Source organism: Chiloscyllium punctatum, chromosome 14, assembly GCF_047496795.1.
Source record: "Chiloscyllium punctatum isolate Juve2018m chromosome 14, sChiPun1.3, whole genome shotgun sequence".
NCBI lineage: Eukaryota > Metazoa > Chordata > Chondrichthyes > Orectolobiformes > Hemiscylliidae > Chiloscyllium > Chiloscyllium punctatum.
In genome coordinates, this window is record NC_092752.1 from 17,534,296 (window position 1) to 17,560,916 (window position 26,621).

Below are 26,621 nucleotides of genomic sequence, written 5' to 3' on the forward strand. Positions count from 1 at the left end.
ATTGGGAAAGAGATTGTGGAAATTTGGAATGCTGTGCCTCTGGAAGGCCTCCTCCATGGGCTTTTTTTTGAAGGCAGTAGCTAGGCTGTCCTGCTCTCACTGTCAGCACACAGGTCTCAAGAGGTGTCCAGAGCTCAGCAATGCTTTCGAGGTGGCTTCACAGAGGGAGGTCAGAGGTGAGGTTGCTCTCAATGATCCCAAAGGTGGAAAGTGATATATTGTGGTCAAACACAATTATATGGAGGCTGTCCTCCACCACAACAATGGCCCTGACAATTTGATACCTTTTGTTCAATCTTCCCACACCTTTTTTTTTAATGGGCCCCTCTATTTTGAGACATCTCATTCTGTCTCACACAGTGCAGTGTTGACCTCCACACCACCACCACCCTCCCCCAGGGCTGCTGCTCAGTCCTCTATTGGTCTTCTGATTGGCACCCCCCTTTTCCCCAAACTCTATTCTATATGCACCTCTGCCATCCCTAATCGGTCAGAGAGATAACAGTCTATTAAATGAGTGCCTCATGCAGAGGGCTGAGCAAGATTGAAAGGTTCCTGCCTGAGGATTGTGGGTTCGAGTCCCATCCCAGACCCATGAATGCAAAACCAAAGCTGATGCTCCTCATGCACTGCTGAGAGAGGGCTATACTATCAGCTGTTAAGACAGAGCATTGAGTGACCTCTTGATGAGACAAAACGAGATTTGATGATATTCATTCCAAGATGAACACGGGAGTTCTCGTCAATATTATTGCTAAAGCAATATATCTGCTCATTGTGGTTTTCTGTTGCAAATACAATGACTGTATTTATTGACTGGAAGTTACTTCTGCTGTGGTTATGAAACATGCTACACTTTTTTTTATCAGAATCCTTGAACGTTCACATTGAACTGGGTTAAAACATACTCTGCCATCAGGAGTTCTGGGACCTTGGTAAGGAGGTACCTCTCCCATCTGTATAGGCCACAGGTCAAAAAACTCCTGCAAAGGAAATAAGAATTAGTCAATTCACTTATTATAAAACACAATTGTTATAAAATTCATTGGTTTATCTGAGTGGAGAGAACAATGCACAGTCAGACAAATCTTGGGTTTTGCTGGTGCAATGTGCCAGGGCGCAGTTGACCAGTAATCAGGGCATGGAAAAAGGGCAAGGGGGTTACCTCTGAAAGCATCTCTCCCGCCTTTGCCTCCAATCCACTTCTCCCTGTTGCCCCACCCCACATGAAGGGGATAAAAAGTATTTACGTTCTCACTAGTGTATCCCCCAAGGAACTGACATTGACTACTGGGATTAAGTACAGAATAGTGCCAGCCTCAGAATTGCTGGCACAGTCTGGGATGCCAGTGTCAAGGCTTGTCATTGACTGTGAAACTTGCTTATGCTGTACCTGTCCGCTCTGGCAACACCTAACCTCCTATCTCTTACATATTTATGGTAATTCATGTGATATTTTTGAATCTACAACAATCTGTAAGATCTGCTTTAATTGTCTTAGTTCCAAAGGACATTGAAATTCCCAGATGAAATTAAGACAGTCAAATGAGCTTGCTTTCCACGATATCCTAATTCAGAAACTGGTCAGGAACTTGCAGTCCACTGCAAATCTATCTTCTCTAGTCAGTGTACAATTGGGATTCCCAGTTCTATATGTAATGAGATTGGTCTTATTGGAAATCTTTTCAGTCGGGCCTGAGCTGTTTGTTCAGCCAGCAAGCTCAATGCTGAAATAGGGCACACTAAAGCCATCCTGCAGGAAAATGGCTATTCTAAATCATTCTTGGCCCTGAGAAGTATCCTGTCTACCTTAGATTACCTTGAAAGGTAACATACCTCAAATGTTTGAGCAACAGGTGAAGCTAGCTATTTCACAGTGCTATTATACAGGAGCAACACGAGTAGCATTCGCTATTAACAGGATGATGCCACAAACCAGCAAGATGTTCTACCTGCCATACAAAGAGTAATGTGGTACATGAATTTCAATGCAAGTGCAATACCGGTATGTTGGTCATATGTCCCAAAGACTGGCAAACTGCATTGAACAGCAGATCCCTTTGCAACAAACAAGGTACTGACATCACCCAACTAACCCATGCCTGCAACACAGTGACGAATGCTAGATATGATTCTGCAATTGGATAACATTTACTGGATAATCCTAAAGAATTACACTGAAAACCAGATTAGAATGGTCAGTCAGGCTCACAGTGTGGCATACTTATGTGTACTGGAAACTACTTATCTAATGCACAGGGCCCTGTTCTTCGTGGACAAGAAGAACATGTCCATACGCTGTGGCTGTTTCAACTCAACTAAACAGGTCTCCGCCATTTGGTGGCTCATTTGTCAGTGCAATACTCTGACCAATTAATGTCAACCTGTCTGGTTTAAAATTTAAACAAAGCCTGGCTGTTAACTGTCAAACAGCATTAACGAGTGCATTCTCCAGGGCAGTGCCTCTACCAGTGCCTCGAGGAAAATCCACCTGACAGCCAATCAGCATTCTCCTCTCATGCAGTGTGAATGTTGGTTCTTCCCCTTGATTTGATATTTTTGCAAGTTGTCCTGATGAGGGCAAGACAAAAGATTGTGATCAAATGTGCTTTTTTCCAGCAATGCTTGACTTTGTAGTAGCAAATAACCAATCAAATTACTGCCTCATCTACATTCACCATGCTGCTAATTATATCAAATGCATCATTAACATAGGCGTCACATCTTGTAGCTAGCTGGTGAGCTACCTAAACTCAAGTAGAAGTGCCTTAGCTTGCAAAGAGAGGGAATGAGAGGCTTTCAGGTATTCCCCTATATGTCAGTGAATTTGGTGACAGGAAATTCAGTCATGTATCCAAGTTTGGAGCTGAGAACATTAGTAGTCACCGAAAGTAATGCTGACGGGATCTGGATCATAAACTTAAGTGACTGATCAAAACTATGTGGAATTCCTTGTGGGAAAATGAAAAGATCATCCACTCTCGAAGGAACAAAATCGAATCAGAATATTTTTGTAATGACATCAAGTCTAAGAACAATGGAGAAGCAAAGGGATTTACGAAATCCCCACTAAAATGCCAAGAAACATGCAAAAGACATGATCAAAATGACTAATAGATGTTATCATTTATCGGGCAAGTTGCAATATTAAGGGAAGGAGGTGATTTGTCAGGTCCTTGATCAGATGCCATCTGATGTATGACATTAAATTGGCCCCACCTTGGCTAGGTACTATTGAAAGGTTTATGGCACAGAAACATCAGAAAGATACCAGTATTTAAATAGTTACATTATGAGCATAAGTTCTATAAATGTGGCTTGCATTCCCTTGAGCATTGGGGGTGGTGAAATCAGCATAATTGTGGAGTTTAAAATTATGAAATAATTCCATTGGGTGGAGTGAATTCAAAGCTTTTGTTCAAAAAAATGTTGTGGAAATCTGGAGTTCTCTCCCTTAGTGAACCAAGGATGTCAGGTTACTATTTTCAAGACTGAGATCAACAGAGATTTATTATTTTAAGGTCTAAAGGGATACGAGTCGAAAGAGTTGAGTCATTTATGATCCAAATTAGGCTACTCCTATCTCTTTTCATTTAACCCTATCATCATATCCTTTTAATCCTTTCTCCCTTATATTCTTATCTACCTTCTCCTTGTATCCATCAATTCATCTGATCTCTCCCTTTTGATAGTGAGCTCCATAAACTGTTCACAGGATGAAGTTATTGTCCTTAATTCCTTGTTATATTTATTAGTGGCTGTCTTATATTGATGGACCATATTCTATTGTTCGCAACTGCAAGTGGAAATATTTTCTCAATGTCTACCTTATCAATGCTTTCATAATTGTGAAGATCTCTGTCAGGTTCTCCCATCAGTCTGCTATTTTCAAAAGCATCAGAAAATGAAACTAGACAAGTACAGTATAAGCTGCTCTACCTTTCCCTGTCTGTGTAAAAATTAAAACTTCCAATTAAGCCCCAATTTTTTTGTTAACGGTTTCCCTGATCACCACAATTATATATTCCATCAATACTTGATTACGGTCAGGAGGTCTATAAGCATAACCCCAATTTGGGACTGGTACTTTTTACTGTCTGTTAAGTTTTCAGTAACGGACCATCCTTACTAAAACTCTGGTTTGTAGTTTGTGCTCCATATTCTGGGTCCAAGGTCCCAACACCTAAATCATGGCAATTAGCACAAATGGTGAGAAATTATGTGCCCAACCATTTAGTACGCACTTCCACATTGGGGCCAAAATTTTGGTCCTCTCTTTTGACTGCTCAAATTGTGTTTTTTTTTATCCTTCTTTTCCCAATTTCCATATTCCATCCACTGATCCTATAGATCCTTGAGTATTTGACCCCTAGTGAAGTCCAGTTTGTATCTAGGAATTAGTCGTGGTTATTAAATCATACTCCTCGAGTAAAATTAGTGTTTCTAAATATTTGTTTTAATTTTTTGTCTTGCACACACTTGTATCAAGATCTCTTAATTGGGTGATTGTCCCCACCTGTTTTCACTCCCTTTAAGAGTTACTGTCCTTGTAGCAGTCTGTCTGAGCATCACTTTAGAATAGGCTACTGGGTCTCAAATTTCCTGACCATCAGAAAAAGTGGCTTGAAACAAGGAAATACACTCAAAACATTAAAACAATCAACAAAGCCAACAAATTAAGTTCAGATTACTGATGACCAAACTGTTCATTTTAAGTAGTATTCCTCCTGCATGTCCAGTGGTCAAAAAAACTGAGGAATCAAATCATTGGAGTGTCAAAACGTCCACAATAAATTGCATTGGAAATGCAAAGAAACCTTTCAGTTGTTGTAGAACAAATGCTGAGACTGGATTTTATTTGTTCATCCCAGAATACTGGAGGCCAATATTCAGTATATGCCACCCAATTATTTTCTGCAATAACCAAGATCTGACCTAGTGGTTCACAAGGATAAAGTACTTAGATCAAGAATCATACACAAAACATGAACCAAACCTTCTGCTTCGTCATGTCGAGGAGTGCTACTGAGTATCTCTCACAGTTCAGGTAGGCTCGGACTGTGTAAAGAGCCTTGTGAAACTGTCGCTCAATGTCTGTCAGTTCTTCAAATACTTTGTTTGCTGACCATAAAAGAACCTACAGGAGTAGAAGAGATAAAGTCATATTAGCATAAGACATCACACGATGCAGTGGAACTGCATTGAACCAAGTTTCAAGAGGAGCACAAACATTATTCTTTCTTTATTTACTTGTGGGACCTGGGCATTGCTGGCTGGCCAGCTTTTACTGCCCGTCCCTAGTTGCTCTTGAGAAGGTGTTGGTGACTTAGATCCAAGGGTGTCCTCTTCCCAGCCTTATTAGTGTAGTATGATGTAATAGCAATGGTACATTTACAACAGATGCATTAAAAAACAAATTTGATGCATTCAGGTTCATGATGCTGCTTTGGACATATTTGCTTTCCCAATAAAGCAGCTAATTTTGTGCTTTGATTAATTTGTTTTGTCCGAGTGCAGCACAGAACTGAACACAGGACTTAACTAAGATGCATTCACAGGAAAGCAGAATGGAGATAGATTCATAGACCTATAAATAACAAAGAAACACTGGCATAAGGCCATTAAGTTAGCTGTGGAATGCAGTGAAGTGTACACTACAGCCTGAGAATTAAGAGTGTAACTTTGACTATTAATTCACTCATCTCATTAATATCTTGAAATGGACCCTTCCATGACACACCGTGAGAGTGTCAGTGTTTCCGACATTAGAACTTCAGAAAGGGCTATCGATAAATTTAAGTGACTATTCAGTATTTTTGTGAGGACATATCAACACCATGGAGGACAGCACAACAAGTGACATTCTGAACTCATGTTATTCAGGAGTAAACAAGCCAGGTAGCTATGTTAACAATTCAGGATCTTCTGGAGACATGACAAAGTTGTGCTTGTCTGAAGAATTTCCCAGGTATTCCAGTTCCGTAAGCTGAGGTGAGAGTAACTTCCTCTGACATTCAAGCAGCATCTGACTAAATATGGAATAAAACGTTGAATTAACTGGTAATCAGGAAGAAAATCATCCACTGCTCAGAGTCAGACCTAACACGAAGAAAGATGGCTTGTGGTTGTTGGAGATCAATTGTCTCAGCCTCAGGATATCACTCAGGTGTTCCTCAGAGTGTGGTTCATGGCTCAACTATCTCCAACACTTCATCAATGACCTTTCCTTGATCATAAGGCAAGAAATGGGGATGCTTGTACAGTGCCCCTTCCCATTTGCAATTCATCAAATGCTAATTCAACCTTCATGAAAGTAACATTCACATCATACAAATGCACAGCAAAGAGCATCTCTACCAAGAGAGAATTTAACCATCTCCCCTTGACTTTAATTGACTTTAACATCCTGAAGGTTACCATTTACCAGAAACTTAATTGGACCAGCCATATAAATATCTTGTCTACAGTAGAAGGTCAGAAGTTGAGAACTCTGTCATGAGTAACTCACCAAAGCAGTTCACCACGTACATGGCTCAAGTCAGGAGTATGATATGTAAGAATCTTGACATCATCCAAAACAAAACAGTCCTCTGATTTGACACCATATCAACACCTTAAGCATTTAAGCTACCCATGAGTGGTTCACACAAAAGGGATGTTTACCAATACCAAGATGTACTGTAGCAAGTCACTAAGCTTTTTTTTTAAGAGCTTCTTGCAAACCTGCAACCTCTATCACTTGGAAGGAGACAGGCAAATACATGGAAAGACAATCGTCTGAAACTTCTCCTCTAATTAACAGATCATCCTGCATTGAAAATATATCATCATTCCTTCCCTGTTGCCGTGTCACAATTCTGGAATTCCCTCTCTAATAGCACTGTGGATGTACCTGCACCACATGGACTTCAGAGGTTTGATTTGGTAGCTCATTATCACTTTCAGAAAGGCAATTAGTGATGGGAAATTAATAATGAACAATAAATGAGGGGCATGCCTGGAACATTCTCATCCCATCAATGAAAGACAAGAGGGAGCAAGGCTTATTTATTGTAGAAGTAGGGTCATAGTGATTGCTGTGCATAGTCACTGAACAGATTCTTTGTTCAAATATTAGCTGCTAGAACTATAAGGAACTGCACGTATCATGTGTAGAACAGGTCGGTAATGTGTCTAGGACACCAAGAATTTTAATGTCAATCCAAATGTTGTGAATTAGGAAAACATGCTGAAGAATTATTGAACTCTTCTCTGGGGGCAGGGGCAGGGACAGGGACAGAGCCTCTGAGCTACTCCCTGTCCATACACCCAGCCTGGGGCCTAACTCCCAACCCTACTACAGCAGGACAGAACCCAATGCCCTGGTTATGACCAATGTCTTTTTCCTACCTACAACCTATATTTAGAGTTCAGATCCTTGCAGAGTATGGATGATTAATGACTATGGTCATCTTGCAAATAACACAATTTTCAGCCATCCATTCTTGTCTCTTTTTAGAGGGTACAAAATGTTTGTGATTTTAAGGGTTTGACAAAAGATCAGTGTCAGATACACTATTTCAGCATGAAAGAGACACCATAGATCATTGGCCATAAAGTCATCCAGGACTTATACAGATCTTCATCACTGGATTCAGGACTTATACAGGTCTTCTTCACTGGATTCAGGACTTATACAGATCTTCTTCACTGGATCTAGTATTCATGCCCAGACGTTTATTGCCACAAGCATATGTGCAGAGACTTAGTGGTAACTTTATAAAAGACTGGCAGTCTGTAAATCATATGGTACACTGAGTCAGTAATATCACCAAACACTTAGGGCCTTTGGAATGTCTGACACTTCAGAACATAACGCATGTCTACACTGGGGAAGGCAATCGGTTAACAAGTTCATTCAGTCTGCAAGCCTGACTCTAAGCTTCCAATTACTTATGATTTTAATTCTTTCTTCTAGTTCCCATTCTGACCTCCATGTGGTCAACCTCCTTCACTATTCCAATGATGCCCAGTCTAAGTGCAGGAAAGACTACATAATCTTTTAGTTCAGTACATTTCAGCCTTCCAGATTCAACATTGAGTTGAACAATCTCTGATCATGACCTTTAACCTCACTTCTTCAGTCAACAGCCATTTGTAATGATCCCACTTTCTCCATTTATTCTGTCCCCAGGGACAATCTTCCATTCGTTGTCTGTTTTTCATTCCCCTTTGCCTCAGCTGAACCATTATCTTGCTCATCAAATAATTTTGCATCTTCAACCCTATTGCTTTCTTCCCTTTTCTTCTTTCCCTATGTACCCCACCTCTGCTTGCACATAAAACCTATTAGATCTTTTAACATTTCCCAGTTTTAATGAGAGCTTATTATGTGAAACGTTGATTCTGTTTCCCTCACAGATGCTGCCTGAGTATTTGCAGTATTTTCTGTCCTTTCTTCAGAATTAAACATCGCCAGTAACTCATTTTCTCACAAGAATGTGTTCAGGAAGAATGGTTCCCTGAATGACAGATTCAGGTCATTACTTGCCTAATTTCCAGGGATAAAACAAACAAAACAATGACAAATTATGATGATCACCTAATGTTGGTGTCTAGTGCCTGTTAAGGGAACACCTCTGGCAAATTAAGAAGAGAAGGGCTGTACAGGGTTCCTTCGGTTATCGATGGCATCTGTTGCCTCAGCAGAATTCACAATTAACACGTATTTACAAATATAAATGTATATATTTTCGCAAATCATTGCAATGGAGCCAAGAGGAGCAGGAATGCTTTCCTGATAGAATAGTACCCCACTGATTTTCCCACCCCTCTTCCCTCTAAAAACCCCTCACCCTCCTCATTCATATCATGGGCTTACCGTCAGTAAAGCAAACAGCCCATTGTTCATTTGATCCCAATGAAGAGTCTTATCAAACTCAAAAGGTTAACTCTCTACAAATGCTGCTGACCTGCTGAGTTCCTCCAGCATGTTCTGTTTTCATTTCAGGCTTTGGTAGTTTACCCAGTTAATATTCATGCGACTTAGGACCAAGTTTGATCCTGCTTTGGGCCCCATTGTTTGGCAGGGCTGATGATTATTGGTATAATTATTAATAAAGGAAAGGCCACCAGCATTCTTGAAGATCCATCCCACCCTGGCAATGTTTTTCTCCAACCTCTACCATCGGGGAGAAGGTACAAAAACCTGAACATACGCACCTGCCGGTTTCAAAACAGTTTCTACCCTACTGTTGTTAGAATACTGAATGGACTCACAAACTCTTAACATTGGCCTGTACCTGTGTTCTTGTTTTTGCCACTGTTTACCTGTTATTTACTATCTATGCTACTTAACTATGTGACCTACCTGTATTGCTCACAAGACAAAGCTTTTCACTGTGCCTCAGTACACTTGACAATAAATTTAATTCAATTCAATTCAATTCAATTCACATGGATCCCAGTCTATAAATGACAGTTAAATGACATCACCGACCTTCCAGCAAAAAGATACTGCCTCTCCTTCAGTAGTTGTAATAACAGTTACAACAAGCTTACAATTCCTGTATCTTTGCTCTATGTAATCATACACATGTTAAAAGGACATCAGAGATATTATAGCAGTGAAAATGGTTAGTGCTGTTAAACGTCAAGACATCTGTTTCAACAAGAACCCAATCTTTGTGGTATATGTTACAAGGGCTAACACATAGGGAACGCTCTGGTCATATTATACTTGCAGCAATATTTTACCCAAACACTCCATCAGTTGCTGTGACTGGGTGTGATAACTTTCAAATTCTATCTTGTGTGACTAAAATCCTGAAATTCTTTGACAGTCACCAAGGCTGGTGATAAAGTAAGGTAAATGAATGTCCAGCTAACACATATTTTTAGATGGCCGAATGGTATTATCACCCAAATGTTAATCCAGAGACCCAGGTATCGTCATTATTTCCAATTGTGCCATGACAGATGGCGGAATTTCAATTCAATCCAGAATAAAATCTGGAATTAAGAGCCTAATGATGACCATTGAATCCATTGTTGATTTTCAGAAAAAATCCACTTGGTTCATTAACATTCTTTAGGGAAGGAAACTACCATCTTTACCTGGTCTGGCCCACATGTGACTCCAGACCCAAAGCAATATGGTTGACTCTTAACTGCCCTCTGGGCAACTCGAGACAAGCATTAGAGATGGGTGAGCTCTCATCTCATGAATAAATAAAAATAAAATTCTGAAGGAACTTTAAAATGTTTAAATGATGAAAAGTCTAGGTGGTGTACATAAAGTGAAACTGGTCCCAGAGGTGAAAAGCTGAGAACCAGAGATCACAGATTTAAACTAATAGGTGAATGAACCAGAGACAAATAAATGTTTCTTACCCCAGTTGGGATTTAGGATATATTATGTGGTAAGGAAGTGGCATCAATAACAGCTTTCTGAAAGGGTTTAGGTAAATATTGGAAAGAGAACACATTGCAGGGATGTAGAGATACAGAGAAAGAGAGAGAGAGAGATAGCCTGAAAGTGGGATTGCTCTTCAAAATGCAAGCTCAACTCAGAGGCTGAATGGCCTCCCCCTTTGCTGTACTGTTCAATGATTCTATGAAAAGATTGTTAGCTGTTTTAAAAAAAACTGAAAGAACTGCAGATGCTGTAAATATGAGGTGTTCTGAGGAAGGGTCACTGGACCTGAAACATTGTGCTTAATTGGGAGTAATCTTGCACATCCATAATGGCACAGAGGGCAGTTGAGAGTCAACTACATTGCTGTGGGTCTGGAGTCACATGTAGGAATAATCTTGATTGTTGTTCAGAAAACTGGATGGTATGAAGCAAAGAATGAGAATAAATAGACATTTCTGTAATGGCGGAAATGACAGGCTCTTCTGATGTCAGAGCATAAAATTACAAATGGGTGTCGTTTAAGTGGATAGATAGAATAATGACACTTGCAGTTTAACATCCAACAAGAAAGAACTTGCAGTTATTTTTAAGGTGAGAGGAGAAAGGTGTAAAAGGGATGTGAGGGGCAACTTTTTCACACAGAGGGTGGTATGAACTGCCAGAGGAACAACAAGATGCAAGTACAATTACAACATTTAAAAGACAAATTGACATATGAATAGGAAAAGTTTAGTGGAAGACACAGGCAAGTGGGACTAGTTGACTTTATGACTCTATATAGTGCCTTACATCACCTCAGAATGTTCCAACTTGCTTCACGTTCAAAGCAAATTGTTTTAAATGTAATAATTGTTTTGATGTAGACAAGGCCTGATGAACTCTGAGATAACTACCCTGGGGCTCTATTTTTAGTGGTTTTGGTTAAGAGATTATTTTGGGCCAGGGCAGCAGGAGGATGCTTCTGTTTTTCTTTAAATGGTACCATGCCTTCACTTCGAATCACATGAGCAGAGAGACAATAACTTGGTTTAATCTCTCAAAATAAAGCCTAGCGCCTCTCACAGTGCAACATCCCCCCAGGCTGTACTGAAGTGACAGCCCAGATTGTATTCTCAATTGTATTGAGATTGTATATCTGGTACAGGACTTGAATTTTTAACTCAAATACTACCAACAAGACCAAGTGTGAAATAATATATTACATACGTAGGAATCATCACAGTGAGTACAATGCAATGAGAAAGTAATGACTGTGGGTGATTGGGGGCACTGAAGAACAAAAATATTTCAGAGTCCCTCTGCATAAATTATGCTGTGACACTAACAGCTACATGATTTTACTTTATATTTCACACAATTAAAATGAAAGCTGAGGCTCAATATCAATGTCTTTGGGTACGTCACCTCCTCGAAAGTAAAATCCAAAATTTTGCAACATCAAATTCCAAGGCCAGAGTGTAAACATGGAGACTGATACTCATTTAACAAATAAGGGCATTCAGGAATAAAGGGAGATTAGCAAAACTTGGAATGAAAATGTTATTTATGTCAGGGTTCAAAAGGCCTACTATTCCAACTGGGAGGCTGCCAAAATAGAAATGCTCATTTTTCCATAGTTGCTGAGCTGGGTGTATATTGAATACTTTTGTGCAGTCTTAGGGCTTACATTCCATGTAATTGACATTCCAGGATGTAAAATAGAGGATTTTCCATAGCTACCTTCGTCATTGTAAAAATTGTTATGTCGTCCAATTCGATTCTGAGTTTTCTTCTATATTTGTAAAAAAAAAGAATCCACAATGTATTTTTCTGACCACAAACAGCAAACATGTCATAATCTCACCAGATGTCCTAAACTATCCCTCAGTAATGTAGATATATCTCAAATATCCAGTTACCAAAATAATATTGTATAAGACTTGGCGGATAAGACAACTCTATTTCCCTTCAATTTACACACAGACTCAGCATTTAAGTAGACACCCCTTTTTGGCCACATGACATGCTATAAAGTCATTAGTCAACCTAACATTTTACTAAGTTAAAAATCACTCAACGCCATGTTTTTGTCCAACAAGTTTAATTGGAAGCACGAGCTATCGGACCACCTGATTAAGGAGTAGTGCTCTGAAAGCTAGTGCTTCCAATTAAACCTGTTGAACAAAGCCTGGTGTTGTATGATTTTTAACTTTTACACCCAAGTCTGACACTGGTATCTTCAAATCATAACATTTTACTTACTAGTCCCTTATAGCTGAGTGCAAGGAATCAAACAAGCAATGCAGATTGTGTTGTGAAGATGACCATAAGCTTAGGACATGTCCATTGATAGCATCGGATGCTGGTGGCATTTCAAATGACAACCACCCACACCCATACTGGCATTTTAACTTTACACTCGGCGTGCAAGTCAACCTCAGTTTTTTTTTTAACAGTGAGGAAATAGGCCCTATAGCTCAACAGGTCCACACTGACTCTCTGAAGAGTAACCCACCCAGCCCATTCCCTGACCCTACATTTACCCCTGACTAATGCACCTAAACTACACATCCCTGAACACCACATGTAATTTAGCGTGGCCAATTCACCTAACCTGCACATCTTGTACTGCAGGAAGAAACCAGACCACCCGGAGGAAACCCACACAGACACGGGGAGAATGAGAAAACTCCACACAGACAGTCGTCCGAGGCTGGAATCGAACCCGGGTCCCTGGTGCTGTGAGGTAGTGGTGCTAACCATTGAGTAACCGTGCCAATTTTTGGAGGGATTTTTCCAAGGCTTCAAAGATCAACTAATATGCCGACATCTATGGTATCCCAAAGGAATTTTTACCTGGCCTCTTCTTGTTTCACAGTTATGAAGGTAGCTCAGATGATAGATTTTGAGGTTCAAGGAGGCAAAGTTGAGATATTTCAAGAAAAGCTGAAAAAGAATTGACCATTGGTCAGTGAATTGTTGCAAACATAATTTTACTATATATCAATCTACTCCAAAGTATAAACAAAAAAAGGCTTACATCCTCATCGTGTTCAGTAAAATAAGTTCCATCCGTTTTATTAGTTGCCATGATGACAGCGACCATCTCTTTACCATTCATTATAGGGGTAGCAAGAACACTCTTAGTTTGGTATTCAGTCAATTCATCCACAAACGAGCTGTAAAGATTGGACTAATTCCCAAGAAGAAAACAAACAGATGTCAACATTTGTGAAAGAAAGTGAATCTGAGAAAATAGAAAGTAAAATGGTACAACGAGAAAATGGATTTGCTTTGCATTTTTCTTTAAATGAAGCAAGCTAGATTTTCTAATCTCAAGTTTAGACTTGATGACAGCTTCTGTTTTATATTTTCTTTAAATCAACCGGTTATGATACAGGGAGCAAGTGAGGACTGCAGATGCTGGAGATCAGAGTCGAAGAGTGTGGTGCTGGAAAAGCACAGCAGGTCAGGCAGCATCTGAGGAGCAGGAGAATCAACATTTCAGGCATAAGCCCTTCATTAGGAATTCCGAACCGTCAATTCTCCCACTCCTCAGTTGCCGCCTGACCTGCTATGCCTTTCCAGCAACACACTCTTCGGTTATGATACACTTCTGGACAGATGGGATTTGAACCCAGAACTTACCAGTGCACCATATGATTCACTTATTAAAAAAGATCAAGAAGGCTGTCATTTTGGAAGTAACACAACATCATAAAACTGAGCATAGAGCTGTCAGTAATGCAATCATGTTGAAAGGCATATTTGCTGCATTTACATTGTTATTAATAATTCCTCACAGATAAGGTGTTTTTGTTCAATCTCATTTCTTCGGTTTCCACATACTGCGCACAACCCTCTGCAGTTTCTTCCAGGGTCCCTGAAAGTATTGATATATGAGTGCAAAATGGCAGTTCTCTCAATGTATTTGACACTCTATGGTTAAAGCCTGGTCTTGAATCAATAACCCACCACATATGAACATATGACTGAGTGGAAAAATGTGACAGCAATATTGCAATCAGATGTGCTCATGTTTCACTGTACTCCTGGACACTTGACAATAAATACAATCTGATAAAAATCTAATCTGACCAATAGATCCATCACAAATCTCAGCATTAAATTAGCATTGAAACCAAAGACCTATCCGCTAGCATTAAGCACCATGAGGAATACTGCAGATGTTATCTACTGACAACATTGCATCCAAACATTGAATGAACAAACTGCCCACCAAAATAGCCCAACTATTTCAATTAGATGGAAACTCCAGAATACAGCTCAAATATCTAAAAATTATTCCAGTCACTTATGGTCCAATCTTAAACACCTCCTTAATTGCTCTTCGCTCTTTTTCCAAAAAATATTATTGATTTACCACAACAATGTTGGACTTTGTATCATGAAGAGAATATAGATTCTGAAGAAGGAGAAACATATTTACAAGAATGAGATCAGAACTGACTAAGTTCTCATGAAATACTGCAAAGGCTAGAGCTTTTCTCGAGGAAGGGGAAGGCTGATGGAATACCTAATCGTGGGTTTTACAAACTTGGTTTTCATTGCTGATAAGATGTTTCCTATTGCAGTGCAGAGCAAATACAAGTCACCAAAAAAAGTCATAGTTAACAATAAATCAGATAGGAATTCAGGTCAAGTTATTTTTCCATAGCATGGTTAGAATACGGATTTCAGTATCACTGATATTTGAGACAGAGTTTCGATATGTTTAACAGGAAGATAGGTAAGGACATGAGAGGGTAAGTAACAGAATGATTGAGTTGGAGTGAGATGAAGACAAGTAGGAGGAAGATCACAAGTGCATAAGCATGGACTTGGATTAATGTGACTCAATAGTGCTGTAAGTGCTATTTCTGCTACAACATATTTGTTCTCTTCTATAACAAGCTTTGAGGACAGCCAGCCATCCTACAATAGCCTGAACATCTGGACACTGAGCATCATGATTGGCTCATTGCTTGAAATGCTGATGGAAGCATGCAAAAAATATTTGAATGAGAAGATCTTGTGTAATAGTATGAGACCAGCAAATGGTTTTCAACACATGTAGCACAAGGTACAGAACTGTCAATATAAAGTCTATTAACTAGACTGCATTATCTTCCACAGTGTAGGGGAACACTAGTGCATTGTACCATTCAATAGGGATTCTAATATACTATACCATCACACAACAATACATAACACATTTATCATGATCCATCAAACATATTCTCTCACTATCAAGCATTGCACTCCATGTCAAAATCTTTTGCGTTCAACTTCTGATTTAACTGGCACCTTAAGACGGGAACTCTTGATAAACCAGCATATACACCCACACACAGATATATATATATATACACACACACACCCCTAAAATACCAGAAGTTTACTACATTATTGCAATCTCCGACTAGTCAATTGAGGGTGCGAGTGAGAAGGCTCTCCGCCAGTAAGTTTTTTTTAAAACAAAGCTGCATTAATTGATTTATGCACTAAATAAAGTATAACAGTGATGTATGTTGTCCCTGCATCATGCTTCTGTTACTTAGTGTTGTATTTACATTAAGGGGACCACTTGATCAACTGGAATATTGATCAATCAGTACATTGCAGGTCCACTAGGTGCCAGTTACTAAAGTGTTTGTTGCTAGTACCAAATCACAATACTTTATGTTATCACATTATGAAACATAAGGCGTATATCACACTGCCAAAACATGATTCACCAAATCAGAAATGTAATTTACAGTACCAAACTCAATATACCATGCCATCACACTACAAAACAGAATACACCAAACCACCTGCAGAACTCAACACACCACATCACTTCTAGTCATTCAGGGGATGTGGCATCACTGGCTCGATCAGTACTTATTATCCATCCCTATTTATTCTTGAGAAGATAGTGTTGAGTTTTAGGTATTCCACAATGTTATTAGAGTGGGGGTTCCAGGATTTTGACCCAGTGACAGAGACAATAACATATTTTCAAATCAGGTGAGTTGTTTGGAGGTGGTGGTGATCCCATATACCTGCTGCCCTTGTGCTTCAAGATGGAAGCATTTATGGGCTTGGAAGGTGCTGTCTATGGATCCTTAGAGCAACACATCTTGTACCTAATATACACTACTGCTATTCATCATTGGTGATGTAGCAACTGCATATTTGTTGACTGGTGCCAATTGATTGGTCTGCTTTGGCCTGGATGGTACCGAATGTTTTGAAAATAGTTGGAACTGCACTTATCAGGCAAATGGGAGTATTCCATCAAACTCCTGACTTGTACCTTGTAGATGGTGTACAGGCTTTGGGGAGACAGGAGGTGAGTTACTCATTGCAAGGTTTCTAATCTCGGATCTGCTCTTGCAGCTGTGTTATTTATAAGGCTAAGCCAGTTCAGCTTCGGGTCAATATTGATAGTGGAGGATTCAATAATTATAATATCAATGAATACCAAGGGGTAAAGGTTAAACTCTCTCTTGTTGGAGATGCTCATTGCCGGTATTTGTCTGACACGAAAATTACTTGCCACTTGTTAGCCCAAACCTAGTTGGTGTCGCTGCATTTGGACATAGACTTGCAGCCTTGGTGCCAAGGGCAATTACTCAGGCCTCACCTCTGGAGTTCAACTCATGACCATGCTTGGACCAGTGCTACACTGAGGTCAGAAGCCGAGTATTCCAAGTGGAATCAAAACTAAGCAGGTTATTGCTAAGCAAGTGCTGTTTATTGGCAGTGTTAATGATACTTACCATCTCTCCACTGATGATCAAGAGTAGACTGATGGGGCAGTAATTGGTCAGGTTGGATTTGTTCTGCTTTTTTATGTCCAGCAGGCACCTGGACAGTTTTCTACATTGTTGAGTAGATGCCAGACCTGTGACTATACTGAACCAGGTTGGCTTGTGATGCAATAAATTCTGGAACGCAAGTTTTCAATATTATTGCTGAAATGTTGTCAGGATTCATAACCTTGGCAGTATCCAGTGCCACCATCTGTTTCTTGATTTCACGTGGAGTGAACTGAACTGGCTGAAGACTGTCACCTGTTTTGCTGGGAACCTCCAGTGGAAGCCATGATGGACCATCCATTCAGCACTTCTGGCTGAAGATCATTGTAAATACTTCAGCCTTATCTTTTACACTGATGTGCTGCGCTCCATCATCATTAATGACTGGCAGATATGTGGAGCCTCTTCATCCACTGCTATTCATGGCTGGATGTGGCAGGGCTGCAGAGTTTAGATCTAATCCATTAGTTGTGGAAACACTTAGCTCTGTCTATTACTTGCTGCTTATGCTGCTCGACATGCAAGTAGGTCCTGTTTGTAGTTTCACCAGTCTCAGACCTCATTTTTAAGTGCACCTGATGCTGCTCCTCGCATGACATTATGCACTCTCCATTGATCCCTTGGTTTGATGGAAATCATAGAGTTGGGGAATAAACCGGGCCATGAGGTTACAAGTTTTATTGGAATACGATTCTGCTGCTGTTGATGTCCCACAGTATCTCAGGGACATCCAGTCTTGATTTGCTATATCTGCTTGAGGTCTATGCCATTGATAGCACGCAAACTATACTATGTAAAGCATTATTAATGTGAAGGAAGGGTTTAATTCCCACAATGATTCTGCGATGGGTCACTGCGCCTGATACAGTAACAGAAAGATGAATCTGCAGCAGGCAGGTTAGTGAGGATGAGTCAAGTATGTTTTTTCCTCTTGTGGGTCCCTTCCTGACATAAACTCAGTCTCACAGCTTGCCACCTTCAGTGTTTTCCCCAAGTGGTGTTCAACTGTCGGGAGGGAATAGTGATTCATCAGCTAAGAAGGGGCTCGTATGTAGTAATCAGCAGGAGACGCCCTTGCCCATGTTCTATCTGAAGTGATGAGACTTCATGAGTTCCAGAGTCAATGTTAAGGACTCCCAGGGCAATTCTCTCCTGAGCGCACCTATAGCACTGTGCTGCCACTTCTGTCCTACTAGAGGGACAGAGGTGGCAATGGCATTTTCTGGGACATTGTATGTGAGGAACGACTCCATAAGTATAAATGCCAAGCTGTTGTTGGGAGACAGCTCTCCCAATTTGACACTGGCCCTAGAGCGCTGGTAAGAAGGATTTTGCAGGGTCCACAGGGCTAGATTTTCTGTCATTGTTTCCAGTGCCCAGGTCACACCAACAAACAAAATACAGTACATCATAAGTCATAGAATCCCTACAGCGTAGAAGCAGGCCATTTGGCCCTTCAAGTCCACGTGGACCCTCTGAAAGACATCCCACCCTACCCCTGCCCTATCCCTGTAACCCTGCCTTTCCTGTGGCTAATCCACCTAGCGTGCACATCCCTGGATACTACAGGGCAATTTCGCACAATCCACCTAACCGGCATATCTTTGGACTGTGAGAGGAAACCAGAGTGCCCGAAGGAAATCCATGTAGACACCGGCAGAATGTGCAAACACAGACAGTTGCCCAAAGCTGGAATCGAACCTGACTCCATGGCACTGTGAGGTAGCAGTGCTAACCACTGAGCTACTGTGCCACAGAAAACGTCCTAAATGGATACACCATGCCCCCACTATCAAACAAAATAGACCATGCCTTAGAACACTTAATACCTCTGCACTGAGAACACAAATAATAGAGATTATCGCTGGTCATCAAAACTAAAAACTGAAATGAGAAAACATTTTAGTACAGATAAGAAAAAATGAACAGATAATAAGGGAAAAGTTTAAAAGGTTATTTAAAGGATATACTACTATATTCACATGGGAAAAAGTGATTTATGGAAATAGGATATTCCTATAATGAAATAGCCCATATTGATCTTTGTTAAAATCCAAATACAGAAATTGATCTCTTTTGTACATTGGTAATTACAAGTTTGCTGACACTTTACAAATTAATGGGTTCCTCTGTAAACTTCAACCCATCATTCCATTTCTCCTGACATGTGACAGGTAGAATTTCTGATATCCAGCTTGAAAATGGCAATCAGCTCAAACAAAGGTAAAGCCGCCCATGTCCTATTGTTCTTCAATGGTCGGCAAGTGTCCCACTGTCAATACCTTGAGTATTGAATTGGGGCTTAACTGGATCAAGGTACGAACACTGTTCCCACAGGAGCAGTGCAAAAGCTAATATTTGGTCAGTGGTTTGCCTCCTAAACCCTCAACCCCCCCCCCCCCCCCCCCCCCCCCCCCCGACTATCTATAAGATTCAAGCTGGAATGGGTGGTGGAATATTCACCACTCCATCCAACACTCATGAAATACTTCACTGCCTACAACTTAAAATTAACTTGATTATGATTAGTTGGAAAAGCATAGCTAGATTCAAGATAGTCAGCATGGCTTTCTGAGGGGCAGGTCAGGCCTCACAAGCCTGATTGAATTCTTTGAGGATATAACAAAACACATTGATGAAGGTAGAGCAGTGGATGTGGTGCATATGGATTTCAACAAGGTGTTTAATAAGGCTCCCCATGGTAGCCTCATTGAAAAAATAAGGAGGTATGGGAAACAGAGAAATTTGTCTGTCTGGATACAGAATTGGCTGGCCTATAGAAGACATAGGGTGGTAGTGGATGGAATGTATTCAACCTGGAACTCGGTGACCAGTGGTCTTCCGCAGGGATCTGTTCTGGGACATTTGCTCTGTGATTTTTATAAATGATTTAGATGAGGAAGTGGAAGGGTGGGTTAGTAAGTTTGCTGATGACACAATGGTTGGTGGAGTTGTGGATCGTGTGGAGGGCTGTTGTAGGTTGCAAAGGAACATTGACAGGATGCAGAACTGGGCTGAGAATTGGCAGACAGAGTTCAACCTGGAAAAGTGTGAAGTGATTCATTTTGGAAGGTTGAATTTGGATGCAGATTACAGGGTTAAAGGCAAGATTCTTGGCAGTGTGGAGAAACAGAGGGATCTTGGGGTCCACTTCCATAGATCCTTCAAAGATGCCACCCAAGTTGATAGGGTTGTTAGAAGGCATTTGGTGTGCTGGCTTTCATTAGCAGGGGGATTGAGTTTAAGAGTCATAAGGCTTGCTGCAGCTTTATATTGCTCTGGTTCGACAACACTTGGCATATTGTGTTCAGCTCTGGTCGCCTCATTATAGGAAGGATGCGGAAGCTTTAGAGAGGGTGCAGAGGAGACCTATCAGGATGCTGTTTGGACTGGAGGACATGTGTTATGAAGAAAGGTTGAGGGAACTAGGGATTTTCTCAATGGAGTGAAGAAGGATGAGAGATGATTTGATAGAGGTGTACAAGATGATGAGGCATAGACAGAGTAGATAGCCAGAGACTATTTCTCAGGATGGAAATGGCTATCATGAGGGGACATAATTTTAAGGTAATTGGAGGAAGGTTTAGGGGAGATGTCAGAGGTTGGTTCATTACACGGAGAGTAAGGATGCACGGAGTGCACTGCCAGCAGTGGTAGTAGAATCAGATACATTAGGGACATTTAAGTGACTCTTGGTTAGGCACGTGAATGATAGTAAAATGAAGGGTATATCGGTTAGTTTGATCCTAGATAGTATAAAAGGTCTGGTCAACATCGAGGGTCAATGGTCTGATGAAGGGCTTTGGCCCGAAACATCGATTTTCCTGCTCCTTGGATGTTGCCTGACCTGCTGTGCTTTCCCAGCACCACACTCTCAACTTTAATCTCCAACATACAGTTCCATGTTCTAATGCCCCTGCCTTTGGACTGATTATTGATGCACTGTGGCTACAGTACCTACAATGTACAGGATCTACTGAGAAAACTCACTTTGAGGGTTCCTCTTTCCTCTATGATCTCTACCATTAGGCAGAATAAGGGGAGTCATGCAATGAGAATATCATCACCCCCATGTGACACATCATCACTAAACAAATACACTGGAACTCACTACATTTAAGAGCTTAATCAGAGAAGAACAGCAAGGATGCAGGAGAAGACTTAGTAAACAAGCATCTAGGACTGACCAAGTAAAATAACCTTATCAGAGACACCCATGTCTTAAGAAAACAAATAATTAAATAGCATTAACACCACTATCAACATCCTGGGATGAGAAAATGAAGTGGACCAGACTTACAAAATACTACAACCACCAAAGGAAGTAATTCACTTCCTCACTCCCCAAAGTTCACCGCCTATGAGGTACAAATAAGGAGGGTGATGGAATACTCTCTATGTCTGGATGAGTACTGCTTCAACAATACTCAAGAAGCTCAACACTACCTTAGTCAAGGCAGCCCACCTGATTGCCACCCCATCCACCAACACCGACTCCCTCCACCACCAGAGCTCAGTGAGAACAGTGTGTATCACCCTCAAGATGTACTACAGCAACTCACCAAGGCTTCTTCAACAGTACCTTCCAAACCCTCAGTCTCTACCACCTAGATTGTCAAGAATAGTAAAGGCCACAGCAGTATCTCCACCTGCAAGGCCCCTCCAAGAAACATATCATCTTGAATTGAAGCTATATTGCTGTGACTCTACTGTCACTACATTAAAATCCTGGGACTCCCTTCAAATAGCACTATGTGTGTACCTATTCCCTGTTTACTGCAGTGGTTCAAAATAGAAGATTTGGAAGGATGACTGCCTTATACACAAGGATCTTGGTATCAGCACAGATATCACGATCATCAAAGATCTAGGATTCATCAGCTAGTTCTTGCAGATCTGATGCAATGTTGGATGTCCGCATTGATGCCAGCCTTAGATGAGAGGTAGCTTCCCAGGTGGGGAACATGTTCCATATTTGGGAGGATTTCTCCTTTGATTTAAAGAGAGGCAAGGACCCAAATTTGATCTAGGACAGAATGGTGAAGGATTTGAATCTTCATGTGGTTGAGGCTGAGATCAATTCTTTGGTATGCTTCTGCAAAAGTGTTAAGTGAAGTTCGAAGATTCTCTTGCGAGAGAACAGAGATGACATTATCGGCATACTGAAGTTTCACAAGCATTGTCGGTGTTACCTCTTGGATTTCTTCTATATGGCTCTGAAACTTGGACTATGTATAGATGCCATCTGAACAAGTATCTTCAACGCTGTTTGAGATGGATTCTCTACATCAGCTGAGAGGACAGGTATATGAACATCAGCATCCTTAATGGAGCCAATAGCTCCAACATCAAGGACACTATCATGCAAAACCAACTCCTTGAGGCTACCCTTTGCGTAGGATACCCGAGTTCTGACTGCTTTATTTTCTGTATTTTAAATTGGGGCTGGTGCATGGCATCACAAATCAAGACATTTCGCTGTATTTGTAGACATGTAACAGTGAACAAATCTGATCACCTATGCCTAGCTCAAGGAAGGCACTCAAATAAGGAGGATAATGGAAGCATTTCAAAGACCATGTGAAGGCTTCTCTCAAGAAATGCAACCTTGATATCAATGCGTAGGAGACCCTCATTCAGAAGAAACCCACCTGGAGGAAACTCTGGTATGAAGGGACACAGTTCTTTGAGAACACCCATCAGGAAGAGGAAGTACAGAAAAGGTACTGGAGAAAGGAATGCCAGTGATCTTGAGGCCAAGGTTCAATTCCACTTCACAGAAAGTCTTCCCAAATAAGGGATTGGAATTATGGTTCCAAGCTCAGACTCATCAGCCACACAAAGACCTACAGAACCAGTGACACAGAATTTCCGAGGTGGACAATCATATTTCTAAGCAACTGATTGAGGAAGGTGACGAGTGATTCAAGCAAACAGCTTACCTTCATTTTCTCAAGGGGAGTTTGGGACAGCCACTAATGCCATCAATGAATGAAAAAGAAAAGAATCAAAAGTCAGGTTCTCTAAACTGAGAGGGTGTGCTACCCAGAACATTTGTTCGGGTTGAGGCTGAATGTGCTGGGGCTGTTTTCCCGGAGCATCGGAGGCCGAGGGGTGACCTTATAGAGGGTTATAAAATCATGAGGGGCATGGATAGGGTCAATAGATAAGGGCTTTTCCCTGGCCGGGGAGGAGGGGGGGAGGAATCTATAACTAGAGGGCATAGTTTAGGGTAAGAGGGGAAAGATGTAAAAGGAACCCAAGGGACAACTTTTTCACACAGAGTGTGGTGCGTATATGGAATGAGCTGCCAGAGGAAGTGGTGGAGGCTGGTACAATTGCAGCATTTAAAAGACATCTGGATGGGTATATGAATAGGAAGGGTTTAGAGAGATATGAGCCAAGTGCTGGCAAATGGGACTAAAGTGTTAGGATATCTGGTTGGCATGAACAAGTTGGACCAAAGGGTCTGTTTCCGTGTTGTACATCTCTGTGACTTTATGATGAAGAGAGTGCTGCCAGGTGAAACAGCAGAATCATGGATTTCAATATTTGGCTACAAGCCTGTTCTGCTCATTAAGGCAGAATTCAACAAAGCAAGACAGGAAGCACAGAGTTTCTTTAAAATGTTACTATTGCTTTATTTAAGACACAAAGGTTATTTCAACTGGGAAAAGTGGGAGGGAAAGCAGCTACACTAATTAAAACCAAATATTAGACAACCTGAAGTGAATTTAGAAAGAACAATATATCTGAACACAGCTGGAATATTGTGAATGTGCTTCTGTCCACTAAAATTAAAAAAAAACACATGGGACTTGTACAGTGATTTGGTCAGAAATATAGATGGACAAAGCATGGCAGAAAAATTAGACGAGCAGTTTGTTCTGAGAGCTAAAGTCAAGGAGGATGTGTGGACATTATTTGTTATTCAGAGGAAAAATTTGGAAAAGCCAGAGGTCAGTGCTAATGTCTGGACATTACAAATTTATTCTATGTTGAACAGGGTAACACAAGATGCAGATTAAGTCATTAGGATTCTGCAGGCCAAAGCTAATCAAGCAGTAGGTGTCAGTTTAATACAATTTAAGAAGCATTAAAGGATCTGTGTAAAGTATTATGGCACTATTTGAAGACAAATATGGCTATTTATGTTGCTTCTCTTTTTGCATTCCTTCACATTCCAGTTACAGTTACACACACAGTTATGCAGCATTCAGGGATATAAAGGTAAAGTTGTTATGGTTTTGCCAGACTATAGGCTGCTGTCTTAGTAGAGACAGAGAGACAACTGCTGGTGGTTAACCTGAGGGCCTCTATACCTTTGGCGAGGGATGAGCTTGAGAAGGTGGGACCTTCATGGTAACATCAGCCAATGTGGGAACTGAATCTATGCTGTCAGCATACTGTCCAGGGAAATACTATAACATGGATAGACACAGGTTAATGTGACAGGAAGGGAGTCTTAGGAGTCAGTACTGCCCACTTCTGAAAGCTCCAAGTGAAGTAACAGAATGCTATGTCAAAGTGAACTTGCTCCTGAGTCATATTTATTGTAAAAGATCCCAATTGGGTTTTAAGACCTTGCTAATGCCTTGCCTGAAGTATTTACCATTTGATCCTAATAAGGACACTTATGGCTTTCAGAAGATAGCTAGAGAAGGGCAATGAAGATAATTATGACCTATGTGCTATCTCCTAAGTAATTAACAGAAATAATGGAATCTTGTGCTGAGTGTGTAAGCATTTATGGTCATTTTGTGTAGGCAGCTAATAATAAGCAAGCTTGCGTCTCAAAATCTGCCACTTTCCCATTTGCTATTCTGATTTCAATTTTTCATTATAGATGCAAAGTTTGGGCCTTCAATTTTTGGAAATTAAATTCTAAATTAATCCAATATTCATCCCTACAGATGAAACTCTTGTTGACAGTGCATGAATTATATTAGGATCTGAAAAAAGTCTACATGGATTAAAGGCATTGATAATTATGTGTACACATATTTGTATCACAGTTGTATTGACTGTAAAAATATACAAAAGCTTGATTTGATGTGAGAATATTCATCAAATCTTCAGACAATTAATGGCAACTGTACACTGGAATACAGCACAGCCAATGTGATTGCAACAAACGATCTTACTGACAATGCTCAGTCATTACTCATTCATTTAGAGTCTGGTATTTTCACTGCCTCTAGAAATTTTTCATGTTAATACCTGGACAAAAAATCACACTACGGACAATAACTTCAAAATTTACTCATCTGTTGAAAGATGAAGCAGCTCTCCAAATCATTCGCTTTAACAGGACGATTAGACTATACAGAATATTTTCTATAGGGTTATTACCAGAAGGTAACTTTCATTTGCAGCTGAAGCATACACAAGGTGATGGTAAATCTGCTGCCATCTATTATACACTGAGGCTAGATTTACCTTTTCACTACCATCTATCACTCTTTCAAAGATCTGGCACAGATACAATTAGCTAAAAGGTCATTTCTCTGTGATAACATTCTGTGACTCTACAATCTGTTACTGATTATTTTGTGCCACTTACTAGAAGTGAAAATTATCTTCACTTATGTAAAATTGAATGAGATAATCAAATCAAATCTTATCAAATTATTATTCTCGGCCTTATCTATATTGTAGCAAATCATGAAGGAACATGCTCTCATTTGATTGAGACCAAAATTTGCCACAACATGTACTATGTATTGTAATTAAATGTCAATGGCTAGATGATGATTGTAACAAATTGAAGCAATGTTGTCATAGTCTTTAAGTCATTACAACACAGGAGGCACTTCGACCCATCAACTGCATGCCAACTTTCTGTAAGGTAATCCCGACAGCCCCATTTCCCTATGCTATTTCCAAAGACCTGAAAATCAATTTCCCCTCAAGTGTTTATCCAACTTTCTTTTGAAATCATGAATTAACTCAACTTGCACATCCTCACAGTCAAGTTCCAAATTATGTTAACTGCGAGTCCACAAAAAGTCTTCCTTAAATATTCCTTAATCAGCTGTAAAAGTCATTTGATATGGTTGGTGTTTGTGAAAAGCCAAATAAACGCAAGTCTTTCTTTCCTGTTGTTCACACAGTATACTGTTACACACATTCACAAGTGTGCTGCTTCAGAGGAGTCAAGCTTAGATACCCAAGTTGAATTGAATTAATAAGATTTAACCTGAAAAGGTAATCTCAGATATGATAACCAGGTCACAGGATTACATCAAGAGGATTTAAATCATCTTCAAGCACATCTTTGAAAACAAGAGTTGGAATATCATCTCAAACTTTGCATTCTACTATTGGCTTAGTTATCAGATATGTGAAAAACAGCAGAGAGTGGCTGTGAGATGGCAATTGACAGGTTAAAGTGAACTAAAAATGACTATTGTTTGTCAGGTCATGGCTAACCCCAAATG

General features: G+C 40.3%; 1 protein-coding gene across 2 annotated transcripts in view; it reads right to left on the minus strand.

Moving 5' to 3' along the window:
* Positions 1–26,621, minus strand: part of LOC140485634 (rod cGMP-specific 3',5'-cyclic phosphodiesterase subunit beta-like) — a 77,345-nt gene that overhangs the window by 48,733 nt on the left and 1,991 nt on the right. For both annotated transcript variants that reach the window (XM_072583988.1, XM_072583987.1), the window contains exons 2-5: positions 13,416–13,568; positions 13,232–13,321; positions 4,997–5,137; positions 909–983 (exon numbers count right to left, since the gene is read on the minus strand). In XM_072583988.1, the coding sequence (XP_072440089.1) occupies positions 909–983; positions 4,997–5,137; positions 13,232–13,321; positions 13,416–13,568 (459 nt within the window). The remainder of the gene's footprint in view (positions 1–908; positions 984–4,996; positions 5,138–13,231; positions 13,322–13,415; positions 13,569–26,621) is intronic.